This window comes from Ovis canadensis, chromosome 24, assembly GCF_042477335.2.
Source record: "Ovis canadensis isolate MfBH-ARS-UI-01 breed Bighorn chromosome 24, ARS-UI_OviCan_v2, whole genome shotgun sequence".
NCBI lineage: Eukaryota > Metazoa > Chordata > Mammalia > Artiodactyla > Bovidae > Ovis > Ovis canadensis.
In genome coordinates, this window is record NC_091268.1 from 40,129,182 (window position 1) to 40,141,893 (window position 12,712).

The window sequence follows — 12,712 nt, forward strand, 5'->3', positions numbered from 1 at the left end:
TTGAATGCTCAAACTAGCGCACAATTGCACTCATCTCACATGCTAGTAAAGTAATGCTCAAAATTCTCCAAGCCAGGCTTCAACAGTATCTGAACCAAGAACTTCGAGATGTACAAACTGGTTTTAGAAAAGGCAGAGGAAACAGAAATCAAATTGCCGACATCTGTTGGATTATCAAAAGAGCAAGAGAGTTCCAGAAAAACATCTATTTCTGCTTTATTGACTATGCCAAAGCCTTTGACTGTGTGGATCACCACAAACTGTGGAAAATTCTGAAAGAGATAGGAATACCAGACCACCTGACCTGCCTCTTTAGAAACCTATATGCAGGTCAGGAAGCAACAGTTAGAACTGGACATGGAACAACAGATGGGTTCCAAATCAGGAAAGGAGTACGTCAAGGCTGTATATTGTCACCCTGCTTATTTAACTTATATGCAGAGCACATCTTGAGAAACACTGGGCTGGATGAAGCACAAGCCAGAATCAAGATTGCCGGGAGAAATCAATAACCTCAGATATGCAGATGACACCACCCTTATGGCAGAAAGCGAAGAAGAACTAAAGAGCCTCTTGATGAAAGTGAAAGAGGAGAGTGAAAAATTTGGCTTAAAGCTCAACATTCAGAAAACGAAGATCATGGCATCTGGTCCCATCATTTCATGGGAAATAGATGGGGAAACAATGGAAACAGTGACAGACTTTATTTTCTTGGGCTCCAAAATCACTGCAGATGGTGACTGCAGCCATGAAGTAAAAAGACGCGTACTGCTTGGAAGAAAAGTTATGACCAACCTAGACAGCATACTTAAAAGCAGAGACGTTACTTTGCCAACAAAGGTCTGTCTAGTCAAAGCTATGGTTTTTCCAGTAGTCATGTATGGATGTGAGAGTTGGACTATAAAGAAAGCTGAGCACTGAAGAACTGACGCTTTTAAACTGTGGTGTTGGAGAAGACTCTTGAGAGTCCCTTGGACTGCAAGGAGATCTAACCAGTCCATCCTAAAGGAAATCAGTCCTGAATATTCATTGGAAGGACTGATGTTGAAATTGAAACTCCAATACTTTGGCTACCGGATGTGAAGAACTGACTCATTTGAAAAGACTCTGATGCTGGGAAAGATTGAAGGTGGGAGGAGAAGGGGATGACAGAGGATGAGATGGTTGGATCGCATCACTGACTCAATGGACATGAGTTTGAATAAACTCCGGGAGTTGGTGATGGACAGGGAGGGCTGGCGTACTGCAGTCCATGGGGTCGCAGAGAGTCAGATATGACTGAGTGACTGAACTGAACTGAATTGAATGTATATATATAATGTTTAGGGCTTCCCTGGTGGCTCAGTAAAGAATCTGCCTGCATTGCAGGAGCCCCAGGTTCAATCCCTGGGTCAGGAAGATCCGCTGGAGAAGGGAATAGCTACCCACTCCAGGAAACTTGGCTTGTTTAAATATTGGGGTAAATATTGAGTGTTTGTTGACTGCATGATGAGGCTGCAGGCGATGGGAGCACAGAGCCCTTTAGGGAAGGGCCTGCTAGATCCTCTGGGGTTTTCGGGCCCTCTCTGTGTCAGTAGTCATCCTCTCGACAAGCTTCAAGTCAGCAGGATTCCTTCCAAAGGGAGGCACCTCCCTGGACATGGCTCTCACATTTCTGTTAATAGAAATGTAGGTACTATTATTTTTTTCCCATTTTCACATGAGGCTTTAGCTGGAAGGACTCTCGATTATTGAATTAACCTATGTAAAAAGTTTAGAAGGAAGCAGAATAACCAACTCTTCCTGGCTCATTTCATTCCATCTTGTTGGGTTCAGTCTGTGGTTCTAGAATTTGAAGGAGTTGGTATATTGGAAAGTACCTGGGCTCAGAAGCCAGCAAACCTGGATTCTGACCCTTGCCCTGCCCTCTCTCTAGCTGTGGTGTCTGATGGGCAAGTTATTTGACCTCTCTGGCCTCAGTTCCCTTAGGAAGAAAGTGGGAATAACAACCCATCTTGCAGGGCTCTCCGGCTGAGTCAGTAAAGTAATAACTCTCGTGCAGTTGGCAAAAGGTCAAGTGAATACTTGACAAGCAAGGTTCTGTTTACACAAATGCTTGGTTAGGATAAAGAAGCTGTTTCCAGCAGTCAGGCTCTGCTCAGAAATGACCTGAGAGTGAGCACTGTGTCCAAGGAGGAGTACAAGCAGAAACTGGACGGCAGCGTGTGAGAAGTGGAATATTGGCAGGGACCCCTGTTCGGGTCGGCATTTGGACTGGGCAGGCCACCGTGATACCCCTCCAACCCCAATCTCAGGAATATCACAGTGGAGGGTGGGGACTTGAAATTGTTTCCTCTTACCTTGATTGCTTGCTAATTCTTCCTTTTCATTCCTTTTCTTCTCTGCACCTTTGCCTTTCATTCCCTGTGATGTTCAGAGAGCCCTTGTTGCCACCACATCTGTGCCGTGTGAAGACGTGCACACCACATCTTGCGTTTTCCCCTGAGATGCAACACCCGCTGTCCCTGTGAAACCAGTGGGTGTGCATATGTGGGTGTGTGTGTGAACATACATACGTCTGGATGTGCCCTCCAAAAGAGATCAAAGGTAACACCCTGCCCACTGTAAATGTCATAGTTCGGTCTTCCCTGAGAGGGGCTTGCTTTGCTCTCCCACACCATCTTAGGGGACTTCACCACGTTAGCTAGCCTTCTGCTGTGTGACCCTGGACATGCGTCTTGACCTCTCTGTTTCTCTTTATTCAGAATTTGGGCTGGAGTGACCCCTTTGCCACCTCTGCCACAAGATGCTGTGGATCTCTGTGATCTTGCGAGAGGGAAGATTATGCAGACTAGGCAGAGGAAACCAGCATCACAGCCCTACCGCCCCACTCCCATCCCTCCTTCCTTGGTCTTCACGGCAGCTCTGCCAGGAAGGCCAGTTGGGACTTCAGGTGGATACCAAGTCTCCCCTAGGGAAAGTTTTCCAGCCCCGTGCTGAGCCCATCAGAGGTGCCAGATCACGTCCAAAGTGAATTCATTCGACAGACTTTCCTGAGCACGTGCTTTGTACATGCTTTCCTAGCACAGGTGTTGTCCTAGGTACTAGGAGCTTGATTGTCCACGACACTCTTGTCTGGGCTCTTGGGATGATAGACACACAGCTGAAAGGAGAACGTCTCCCAGTTGCCTTACCTTTCGCCCCAGGACACTTTTTAAAGAGTACAGGCCACTTGCTATGCAGACCATCCTTCAAGTAGGCTTGTCTGACATTTCCACGTTTCCATGTGACTCGTGCACTGGGGACAGGACCCCAGGGAAGGGATGCTGTGGTCCTCCAAGAGCATTGTTTTCCGAAAGCTCATGACCTTGATTTGTCCCTGGCCATGTCAACACAGACCATTTGGTTAAGGTGGTATCTGCCAGGTTTCTGTGTATGAGGTTCTATACAATTATATATATATATATATACACACACACACACGCACACACACATACATATATATATAAAGTACAAAATATACAAATATTCAAATATACAAAATATACAAAATATCTAAAGTTATAAAGTTAATTAATGGGGCTTCCCAGGTGGTGCTGGTGGTCAAGAACCCGGCTGTCAATGCAGAAGACCTAAGAGACGTGCTTCGATCCCTGGGTCAGGAAGATTCCCTGGAGGAGGGCATGGCAACCCACTCCAGTATTCTTGCCTGGAGAATCCCATGGACGGGGGAGCCTGGTGGGCTATAGTCCATGGGGTCCCAAAGAGTCGGACATGACTGAAGCGACTTAGCATGCATGCATAGTTTATTAATAAGTATTTGACTCATTAATTCATAATAATATGAGTTGTGGGGAGATACTTGGAGGCTGCTGTGGTGAAATAGAGCTGTCCATTCCCCCCACTTATTCATCTGTATCACTTTAGACTTCTGCAACCCTATTTTACCTCTAAAGGGTTGCAGTTGGTTACTAAAAGATTCATTATGAGGTTCCAGTTTTGCCTGTTTTGGCCAGTGGGCAGCCATTCTAGCTGGCTCTGTCTTTTTGAGAGGTCTTCATCATTCTCAGAGCCCGCCCTTACTGGCACAAGAGTTCTAAGCTTTTCGTGTACTTTCCCCGCTCCTAGAGTCAGCTGTTTCTCCGAGGAGCTCTGGTTTCTGTCAGTGCAGAATAATATTTAGAAGCCAAGCCCTGGGCGCTGGGATGGCATGGTCCTCAGATGCATAAAAGGGCATCGTCGGGGCAATTAGCAAAATGGAAATAGGGTCTGTGGGTTAGCTGGCATCAGTGTTAACTTCCTGCTTTTGATGGTCCTATTGTAGTTACATTGGTGACTCTCCTTGCTTTTCTTGATAAACTACTCGAGTATTAGGGGGTCGTTTATTCATTATGAATAAACGTATAAATAAATGCACGAGAGGGAGACAAGAGAGTGAGCAAGAATGAATGAGGATAGGGAGAGGAAAGGCATGGGGGTGAGAATGAGTTCCTGGTGTGTTTGAAGAGTGGTGGCAGGAATTGACGGTGTCCAGCGGGGCAGCAGTGCCTGCGTATGTAGGGGCCAGGTGGAGAGGAGGCGGGGCCAAGCATAGAGGGGCGGGGCCAAGCACAGAGGGAGGCGGAGCCAGGTGGAGAGGGAGATTGGGCCCGGCTGGGGAGGGATTTCAAGTGGGACAAAGTCGCTGGAAAGCTTCCCACGGAGCTTGAGGGCCCTGGCGTGGTATTAGGTTCCCGACTTTGTGCCAGGTGCTAGGTACACAGCTCACTTCCTCTTTGCAACACACCTGTGAGGTTGATCTTCGTGTCTATTCCACGGAGCAGTGAAAGGAGCCAAAACTCTGAAAGACAGGGTAACTCTCTTAATGGCGCGTGAACTTTGAAGCAGCCCGAGGCCTGGCAGCTGCTTTTCCGGATGCGACTCCCACACAGAGACCGCTGCGGGGCTTGAGGGTGTGGGGTGGCTGCTCTCAGTCAAGCCAGGGGAGCCATCCCAATCTGTTGCTTCTGAGAGGGCGTTTGGCATTACGCGTCGGGAGTGGTGGGAGGAAATTGCAAACTCCTTGACCCCCTCGGGAGTCGGCTTCTGAGCGCTTTTCTTAGTGATGATAACTGCTGACATCACTTGACCCATTACTTTGTTCAGGTCACTGTTTGAGGACTCCACGTGTGTAGCTTTTTTAACCCCTCACAACAGGGATTTCCCTGGTTGTCCAGCGGTTAAGAATCTACCTTCCAATATAGGGAACTCAGGTTCCATCCTTGGACGGCATAAGATCCCATATGCCACACGCCTCAACTAGAGAGAAGCTCCAGTATGCCTGCAAGTAAGACTCTACATAGCCTAATTAATTAATTAATTTGTAAAAAATCCTCATAACATCCCAGTGAAATGGAGTGTATTGGCCCACTTGATGGATTAGGAAACCGAGGAACAGGGGCGTTAAGCAATTTGCTCTGTCCCAAGCGAAAGAGCAAGTATTTAAAGTTAAGGAAATAAACAGAAATGTATGGTGATGGTTTTCCCAGGAAGGGCTCATAAACCCCTCTGTTTATAGTAACAAAGTAATAAACATAATAAATAAGGGCTAAAATCTGACAGTGGCCACACAATGGAATACTACTAATTAACTGCTGGGGATCGTAGTGGCCTGGAATGATGTTAAAGGATGTAGTAAGTTTAAGTTTTAAGCTTTAGCATGTATTGGGTGCTGCAATTTTGGTAAATAAAATATATTATCTCCCAGTTTTTAATTAAACAGGTACGGAAGAATAGATGTCAGTACGTAAGGGGTTCTTGCTGGGCCTTGTGATTTGGGGGGATTTGAATTAGATTTTCTTTGCGGTAACCGCATTTAATAATTTTTATTCCCCAATCACGGATTGGGTGCTGATTCTAGGAAGGACTGAGGGCAGGAAGAGAAGAGAGCAACAGAGGATGAGATGATTGGATGGCATCACCAACTCAATGGACATGAGTCTGAGCAAACCCCAGGAGATGGTGAAGGACAGGGAAGCCTGTCATGCTGCAAAGAGGCAGACACGACTGAGTGACTGAAAACGGCAACAGATCACGGATTATGGGATGTCATTAACACATTAGGGGTGATGCACGATTCCATTTGTGTAAACAGCAGAAAAGTGATCCGGGGTTAGAAGTCAGGGTGGCGGAGTAATGACTGGAGGGGAACAGTAATAGTGTTTTGTAACAGCTAACCACAAAACCTCAAGGGGCATGTAGCAGGAGACATTTGTTAGCTCAAGTTTGTGGGGGCAGCTTACCTGGGCTTGGCTGATTTTGCTGGGCTGATCTCACTAGTGCATCCAAGGTCAGCCTCCAGTTGGCCAGGCAGCCCTGCTGATCTTGACCTGACTCAAGTGACCTCACTCTCCCAAATGGGGCGGCCGCCTGTTGCCTAACGCAGCATGAAACTGCTGGGACTGTTGCATGTCAGCATCCTCCCAGAGTCTAGCCCAGGTGTGTTGTCCAGGCAGTGGCCCTGCAACAGCGTGTCTCCCTGTGCATCACTTTTGCTAATGTCCTACTGGCTGGAGCTAGTCACATAGCTGAGGCCGGGGTTCAAGGGTTGCAGAGAACACCCTCCCTGGAGTGATGATGGGGGTGAGAGCACTGCAAAGATGTTGTTCAGTTGCTAAGTCATGTCTGACCCTATGGACTGCAGCATGCCAGGCTTCCCTGTTCTCCAATATCTCCCGGAGTTTGCTCAAATTCATGTCCACTGAGTCTGTGATGCTATCTAACCATCCCATCCTCTGCTGTCCCCTCCTCCTTTTGCTTTCAATCTTGCCCAGCATCAGGGTCTTTTCCAGTGAGTCAGCACTTTGCATCAGGTGGCCAAAGTATTGGAGCTTCACCTTCAGCAACGATCCTTCCAGTGAATATTCAGGGTTGATTTCCTTTGGGAGCGACTGGTTTGATCTCCTTGCTGTCCAAGGGACTACAAAGTTACATGGGTACAAGCCATGGACGTAGTGAATCTAACACGCTCAGCAGCATCATTTTTAGTGGCTGCCAAATGCTTCATGGCAGAGAAGGCGATGGCACCCCACTCCAGTACTCTTGCCTGGAAAATCCCACTGGACGGAGGAGCCTGGTGGGCTGCAGTCCATGGGGTCGCAAAGAGTCGGACACAACTGAGCAACTACACTTTCACTTTCCACTTGCATGCATTGGAGAAGGAAATGGCAACCCACTCCAGTGTTCTTGCCTGGAGAATCCCAGGGGCAGCAGAGCCTGGTGGGCTGCCATCTGTGGGGTCACACAGAGTCGGACACAACTGAAGCGACTTAGCAGCAGCAGCAGCAATGCTTCATGGGGGCTTCCCTGATGGCGCATGGATAAAGAATCCACCTGCAATGCAGGAGACACAGGAGAAGCAAGTTCAATCCTTCGGTCAGGGAGATCCCCTGGAGAAGAAAATGGCAACTCATGCCAGTATTCTTGCCTGGGAAATCCCATGGACAGAGGAGCCTGGTAGGCTACAGTCCCTGGGGTCACAAAAGAGTCGGACACGATTGAGTGACTAAGCACAGCACACAATACTTCCTGGCATGGGTACCATCATTTATTTAACCAGCTCTGTAAGGCTGGACAATTAAAGATTGGCATTTCCAAAGTATATTTCAAGGAACTGTAAATTGCTCCATAGATTAATTGGGGTTTTCACACACACACATAAATGAAGGTTAGGTCTGGAAATAAATTTTGTAAGCCTCGGGTTAAATGAAGAAAGGTAGATTCCTTTCCTGTGAGACTTATCAGAACCTTCACATGTTAATGTGCATTATGAACTTGCAGAAGTCTAAGGGGGTTGCTCAAACTCAACAGGCCATGGGGTGTCTTTTAAGAAGCATCTCTTGAAACAGGTGTTCTGTGGCTCTGACTCTGGGCTTTGTGCGGGTGTGTTGTGTTTAGTGGTTGTAGGCAGCGCTGTCGTGGGTGTGGAAGGCTTGTTGCTGGCCGAGGGAGGGTCGTGTCTGGAGGGAGGTGAGCTCTGAAAGCTGCTGAGTTGATGGGGCTGGGAGATCACGAGTCAGTGCTAACCCGCTAACCTGATTACTTGCTCCCAGCAGGCACCGTAGGATCTCCCGATGGGGCGGCTTCTCTCTGTACGCATGTTCCCAGTGAGCTGCCTGATCCTGTTGTGGGTGGCCAGCTCTGGTAAGTCACCCCCCGTCAGTCATCTGTTCCTTCCTTCATTCAGCAGACCTTTGGATTGTTTCCGCACCAGGCCCCCAGGGTAATCAGAGAACAACACAAAGATTGGAGGAGACTGCATGATAGTGGGAGGGGACAGCTGATGACAGATGCTTCTAATATTAAGGAGATTCTAAAGATCCTTAGAGGCTTCCCTGATAGCTCAGCTGGTAAATAATCCACCTGCAAAGCAGGAGACCCCAGTTCGATTCCTGGGTCAGGAAGATCTGCTGGAGAAGGGATAGGCTACCCACTTTAGTTTTAAGAGTCTGCCTGCAATAAATACCCAGGTTCTATCCCTGGGTTGGGATGATCCCCTGGAGAAGGGAGAGGCTACCTTAGAAGGTGATGTTGCTGTTGTTCAGTCGCTAAGTTGTGTCTGACTTTGCAACCCGAGGGACTGCAGCATGCCAGGCTCCACTGTCTCCCAGAGTTTTGCTCAGATTCATTCAGAAGATGATGGCGAAAGACAGAATAGGACAGATGAGGCAGGACTCGGAATGCTGGCTGGAGGGGGAGGACTGTGATTTGAAGATGGAAGGGAGGTTCAGGAAGGGAGGGGACATGGGTATACCCATGGCTGATTCTTTTTGATGTATGACAGAAAACCACAAAATTCTGTAAGCAACTGTCCTTCAATTTAAAAACTAAAAAATAAAATAAAGTGCCTGGAGTCGCAGTGGAGCACAAACGTGAAGGAAATGGGGAGCCGGGCACGCGTCCAGGTTAGGAGCGTGCTCAGTGGCAGCCCCAAGCCCAGAGCCTGCCTGGGGTGTTGGAGAGACCAGACGATGCAGGATGCAGACGTAGGGGAGTCAGTGAGCAGGAGGAGGGAACAGGTGGAGACAACGAAGTAAACGGGGCCCCAGCGGGGTGGGAGCTGGGAGGCAGGGAGGAGGCACCGTGAGATGGGTGGGGCCCTGAGATGGGTGGGGCCCTGAGATGGGTGGGGCCCTGAGATGGGTGGGGCCCTGAGATGGGTGGGGCCCTGAGATGGGTGGGGCCCTGAGATGGGTGGGGCCCTGAGATGGGTGGGGCCCTGAGATGGGTGGGGCCCTGAGATGGGTGGGGCCGGGACCGGCAGGGCAGAGGGGGCGGGCATTGGCTTTGGATCCATCTGAAAGTAGATTTGAAAGCAGATTGGAATTGAGGTGAGAGAGACAGAGAGCAAGAATGACTCCAGTATTTCTAACCTGAGTGACTGGGAGGGACACAGTTATCATTGATGAGATGCAGAGGATACTTGTAGTGGGCGGGGAATCAGGAGTTAGTTTTGGACATGAGATGAGTTTGGGGTATTTATTAGACATTTATGACTCTTCTTGGGCTTCCCTCGTAGCTCAGTGTTAAAGAATCCACCTGCCAGTGCAGAAGATACAGGTTTGATCCCTGGGTTGGAAAGATCCCCTGGAGGAGGAAATGGCAACCCACTCCAGTATTCTTGCCTGGGAAATCCCAAGGACAGAGAAGCCTGGTGGGCTACAGTCTGTGGGGTCGCAACAGAGTCTGGCATGACTTAGCGACTAAACAGCAACAAGATTCTCCTTAATGTGGTAACTCCTTTATCCAGCGAACAAACGCAAGTTGTTGTGAGCTGGGAGGGGCCTGGTAATGAGGGTGGGAGCCGGAAGGCACCTGGTGGCTGGGTATGGCCACCCAGAGCAGGGCAATAGCTCCCTGATGATTTGGCAAACCCAGCATTCATCTGGCTGGGTTCAGATTCCAGCTCTGCCAACAAACTCGCTGGAAGAAGTCCCCCAAGCCTCTCATCCGGTCCTTCAGCATTGGCCCAAGCCAGAGGACAAGGCGTCTGGATGACAAGGCCATGAGGATCAGCCTCCTGAGCACAGAGAGGGCTGGGGAATAGATGGACGGCAGGGAGCAAGTCAGTGGAAAATAGTGCCTCCCCCAACCCACACCATGGGACAGATGCCTGTGGTGGTGGGGTAGCAATCCCCAGACTGACATGTTTTTCCTTTCATTCAGCCATGGGCAGGTCACTGAGTTTGCATATGATAAAAGTGCTTTTGGTCTGTCCCCACTGATGGACCCTATACCAGAGGGTATTTCTTCAGCTGCAGGCATCATCCCAGTGCTAGCTGGGAGACTCCCGGAGCCCGGTCCTGGGCCCCACTCTGTAGGGACTGTGCCTGTGACAGTGGTTTCATTGTTGTGTGTGGGCTGGTTTCTGACTCATCCCTCTTGGTTGTCGGGCTCCAGCTGCTCACAGGTCTCCTGTGTCTCCCCAGGGAGCATGAGGGTCCTTCAGGATCCCACCTGCTTCTCCGACTACATCAGCATCTCCACCTGTGAGTGGGCGATGGCCGGGCCCACCAACTGCAGAGCCGAGCTCCGCCTGTCCTACCAGCTGAATTTTTACTACTCTGAGTAAGCCTGGGCTGGAGCTGGGAGTTGGGGAGGGTTTGCCTTGGAGTTCACCTGGCCTAGGTGGTGCCCTGGAATGCATGTGCTAAATTCAGCTCTTGGGGGCTTGACTGGGCACCGTAGAGATGAGGTACCCTGGGGTGCAGGGTAAGAGGCAATGAGTGCATTGTGGGGCTCCAGGCTCAGTGTCACCAAGGCACCTGGCAGGTGGATGTGGTGGAATTCTGGACTAGATCAAAGGTTATCAAACATTTTTGTCTCAGGATTCTCTTGAATGCTTAAGAATTAGCGAGGACCCCAACAGCTTTAGTCTGACATCAGCTGTTGTTGCTATTCGGCCGCTAAGTCGTGTCCGACACTTTGAGACCCCCATGGACTGCAGCATGTCAGGTTTCCCTATCCTTAACTATCTCCCAGAGTTAGTTTGCTCAAACTAGTTTGAGAGTTTGCTCAAACTCATGTCCATTGAGTCGGTGATGCCCTCCAACCATCTCATCCTCTGTCACCCCTTTCTCTTCCTGCCCTCAGTCTTTCCCAGCATCAGGGTCTTTTCCACTGAGTTGGCTCTTTGTATCATGTGGCCAAAGTATTGGAGCTTCAGCTTCATCATCAGTCCTTCCAATAAATAAAGCCTGGGTAACTTACATCTATTGATATTTTCCGTATTAGAAATTAAAACAGAAAATTTAAATCCCAAGAGCCAACCAGGTCACATTCAACAGGCTGTCAGAGCAACAACATCGCCACAGATGATGTAGCCTCTGGAAAATCGCACTCTAAGCGTGTGAGAGAAAACCAGTGGAAATGATGGCTGATGTCAGAGTATTACTATGAAAACTGTTAGACCGAGTGGAACCCCAGACCACACTTTGAGAACTTCCAGGCTAGACCATTGTTTAGGGGTGTGGTGTTAGTGATAGAGCTCACTGCAGTGATTGGTGGACCATGGAACTTGGAATGTTTTTCCAGTTCACTGGTTCACTGGGATATCCCATGCTACACAGGGCTAACTGTTGTTGCACGTGGTACCCTGGACATGACCTAGTACACCAGGCATACAGTTACGGAGCACGGTGGGATATACAGCATACCCTATGTGGGCTACTGAGTACAGCCAACGTGGCTACCCAATTTGGGCTACCAACTGTGCTTCTGTATACACATTGGCTTAGGCTGGGGATCTGCAAACTGCCCCATGGGTCACATCTGGCCCACCACCCATGTTTTTAAATAAAGTTTTATTGACACACATCCATGCCCATTTGTTTATGTATTGTCTATGGCTGGGGCTTTTTTGTGCTGTATCAGCAGAGTTGTATAGTTGGGACAGAAAGGGTGTGTCCCGCAAAGCCACAAATATTTAGTATCTGGTCCATTACAGAAAACATTTGCCAGCTGCTGGCCTAACCCATGAGATGTGGGGTTGGCTATTTTGGGTGACACGTTAGGATTAGGCTGTGGGGCACAGGGCATGTGCCCGGGCTGGACTGTGTGACCAGAGAGGCACTAGGACACACACATGTCGTTACAAATTCTTTCATGCCATGGGTTCTTCCCTTTCAGTGGCTTTCAGGGTCCAAGCCTGGGGACAGGGGTGGATAAAAGTCCACAGTGGATGTGATGAGGAGCTGTGGGCAGCAGGGAGGTGTTCCCAGGCCATTGTCCCCACCACACCCCAGCTACTGTGATCCCAAGTCCCCAGATCTGGTCCTTGAGGCAGGGTGACCAGGAAGCTGGAAGGGCCTGAGATTCCTTGAGGTGTGTCCCGGGGTTGCCAGTGAGTCACATGCCCAGCCTAATGCAAAATCTGTGTTTGCAGAAAGAACACATGTGTCCCCAAGAACAGAGGAGGTGTCGGGGGTGCGGTGTGCGCATGCCATATGCAGATAGATAACCCGGTCAGAGAAGACATCTACCAGCTGGACCTGTGGGCTGGGGGGCAGCTGCTGTGGAACAGCTCCTTCAAGCCCAGCGATCACGGTGAGTGGGGCAGGGCCAGGGCGGGGCCAGGGGGCGGGGCGGGGCTGCAGGTGTTCCTGCAATGTGCCGGGCAGGCTTCATTCCCGGGAGAGGGCCATCCAAGCAGCCTCCTACCTTTTCCCAAACCCCATGGGGTTCTTGCCTCTTTCTG

The 12,712-nt window shown here is 49.6% G+C and overlaps 1 protein-coding gene across 14 annotated transcripts in view; it reads left to right on the plus strand.

Annotated features, from left to right (window-relative positions):
• IL4R (interleukin 4 receptor) overlaps positions 1-12,712 on the plus strand; it is a 50,324-nt gene that overhangs the window by 18,187 nt on the left and 19,425 nt on the right. For 2 of the 14 annotated variants that reach the window (XM_069570394.1, XM_069570398.1), the window contains exons 2-5: positions 2,417-2,586; positions 8,070-8,160; positions 10,446-10,584; positions 12,401-12,561. In XM_069570394.1, coding sequence (XP_069426495.1) covers positions 8,091-8,160; positions 10,446-10,584; positions 12,401-12,561 — 370 coding nt within the window. In that variant the 5' untranslated portion in view covers positions 2,417-2,586; positions 8,070-8,090. Of the gene's footprint in view, positions 1-2,416; positions 2,587-8,069; positions 8,161-10,416; positions 10,585-12,400; positions 12,562-12,712 lie in introns of all 14 variants that reach the window. The other 12 variants (XM_069570395.1, XM_069570397.1, XM_069570389.1 and 9 more) reach the window with 7 other exon arrangements.